Here is a 1370-nt window from a genome sequence, read left to right as displayed (position 1 = left end):
GGGGCGGGGCGCGCTTCCCCCTCCACCGGGCGGCCGCGCCGGGCTGGGCAGCCCCACAGCACAGGGGACCGGGCCCGGCAGCGGGCGTCGCGGGCAGGGCAGCGGGGATGGCTCAGTGCGGGACGGGTTGTGCGAGCAACAGCGCGGCGGTCGCGAGCGAGCAGGCGACAGAGCAGACAGCGCAGACAGCGCCGCGGACGCGAGTGTCGGACGAGCCGACGGCCACCACCCCCGGCAGCGCGACGCGGAGGGTCAGCTTTGCGCCGAGCACAAAGTTCAACGGGAGTGACAGTGACAGTGACAGCCCGGCGACCCCGCAGCGCCGCGCAAAACACAGGTCCGCCGGCGGCAACCACCCCGACGGGCAGACGCGCGCCCGCGTCGTCCGCGACCTCTCTCCCCGGCCGGGCCCCGTCAGCTGGGCCACCTGGCGCAGACCCTCGCCGGCGAGGACCCGGCACGGCATCAGGATACCGTCGGCGCACAGGATGACCCTGGGCGAGGGGGCGGGCGTCGCCTTGGTCGCGGGCCCCGCGGAAGCCACCGAGGCCACGGCACCCGTCGGCACGGCCTCAGCCGGAGGCTCCGCGACCTCGGCCTCGGACCAGGACCAGGAGCGGCGGCGCGCGCTGGGCGGCAAGACGAGCTCGCCCGTGAACAAGCCGCAGCCGCCCGCCGCCGCCATCGCCGCCCTGCAGCAGCGCGTCCAGGAGGCCGAGGCCCTGTGGGTCCGCGCCGAGAAGCCCGAGACCGTCGGCTTCTACTACGAGACGGCCGGCCTGGCTGACGTAAGTATACCTTTGTGTTGGGCCAGCCCGCGCGGCCCGCAGCGGCGGAGCCAGGCAGAGCCCGGGTATAACACCAGCTGGTGCTGGTGGGCGTCCTGCTGTGCTCTCTCTCTCTCTCTCTCTCTCTCTCTCTCTCTCTTCCCCTCTCTCTCTCTCACTTCCCCTCTCTCTCTTTCCCTCTCTCTCGGTAGGGCCGAGCGAGCCGCGACACCACACCACCGCCACGGTCCGAGCTTGTGGATCAGCTGCCAGGAAGTGTTTTCCATTGCTCACAAACAACGAGCTCGGTGGCGCGGCGCGGCGCGGCTCGGCGAGCGCGTCCCAGCCGGGCCGACGCGGCGCAACCGCTACTGTACAGAGTGTACACAGGCCGGGCCGGGCGTGCGGCCTCGCGCCGGGCACAAGTCTCTGGCCTGGCGTGGCCGGCCGGGCCTCGGACCCCCATCGCCCACGGCATAAAGTAGTGTGCTCGTCTCGACTCCTTCGGGGAGAAAAGAGGGAAGAGGAGGAGGAGCAGGGGACAAGGGACAAGCCTGGCTGAGCACCGAAACAGCACTATGGCTTTCTCTTTGACCCCCCCCC

General features: G+C 71.5%; 1 protein-coding gene across 1 annotated transcript in view; it reads left to right on the top strand.

The window, feature by feature from the left end:
- Positions 1-77: 77 nt before the first annotated feature.
- LOC113210670 (sestrin homolog) overlaps positions 78-1370 on the top strand; it is a 14301-nt gene continuing 13008 nt past the window's right edge. The window contains exon 1 of the mRNA XM_052268157.1: positions 78-788. Coding sequence (XP_052124117.1) covers positions 108-788 — 681 coding nt within the window. The 5' untranslated portion in view covers positions 78-107. The remainder of the gene's footprint in view (positions 789-1370) is intronic.

Source organism: Frankliniella occidentalis, unplaced genomic scaffold (genome assembly GCF_000697945.3).
Source record: "Frankliniella occidentalis isolate FOCC.00 unplaced genomic scaffold, Focc_3.1 Scaffold64, whole genome shotgun sequence".
In the NCBI taxonomy this organism is placed as follows: Eukaryota; Metazoa; Arthropoda; class Insecta; order Thysanoptera; family Thripidae; genus Frankliniella; species Frankliniella occidentalis.
This window is presented reverse-complemented; position numbering and strand designations above follow the sequence as displayed.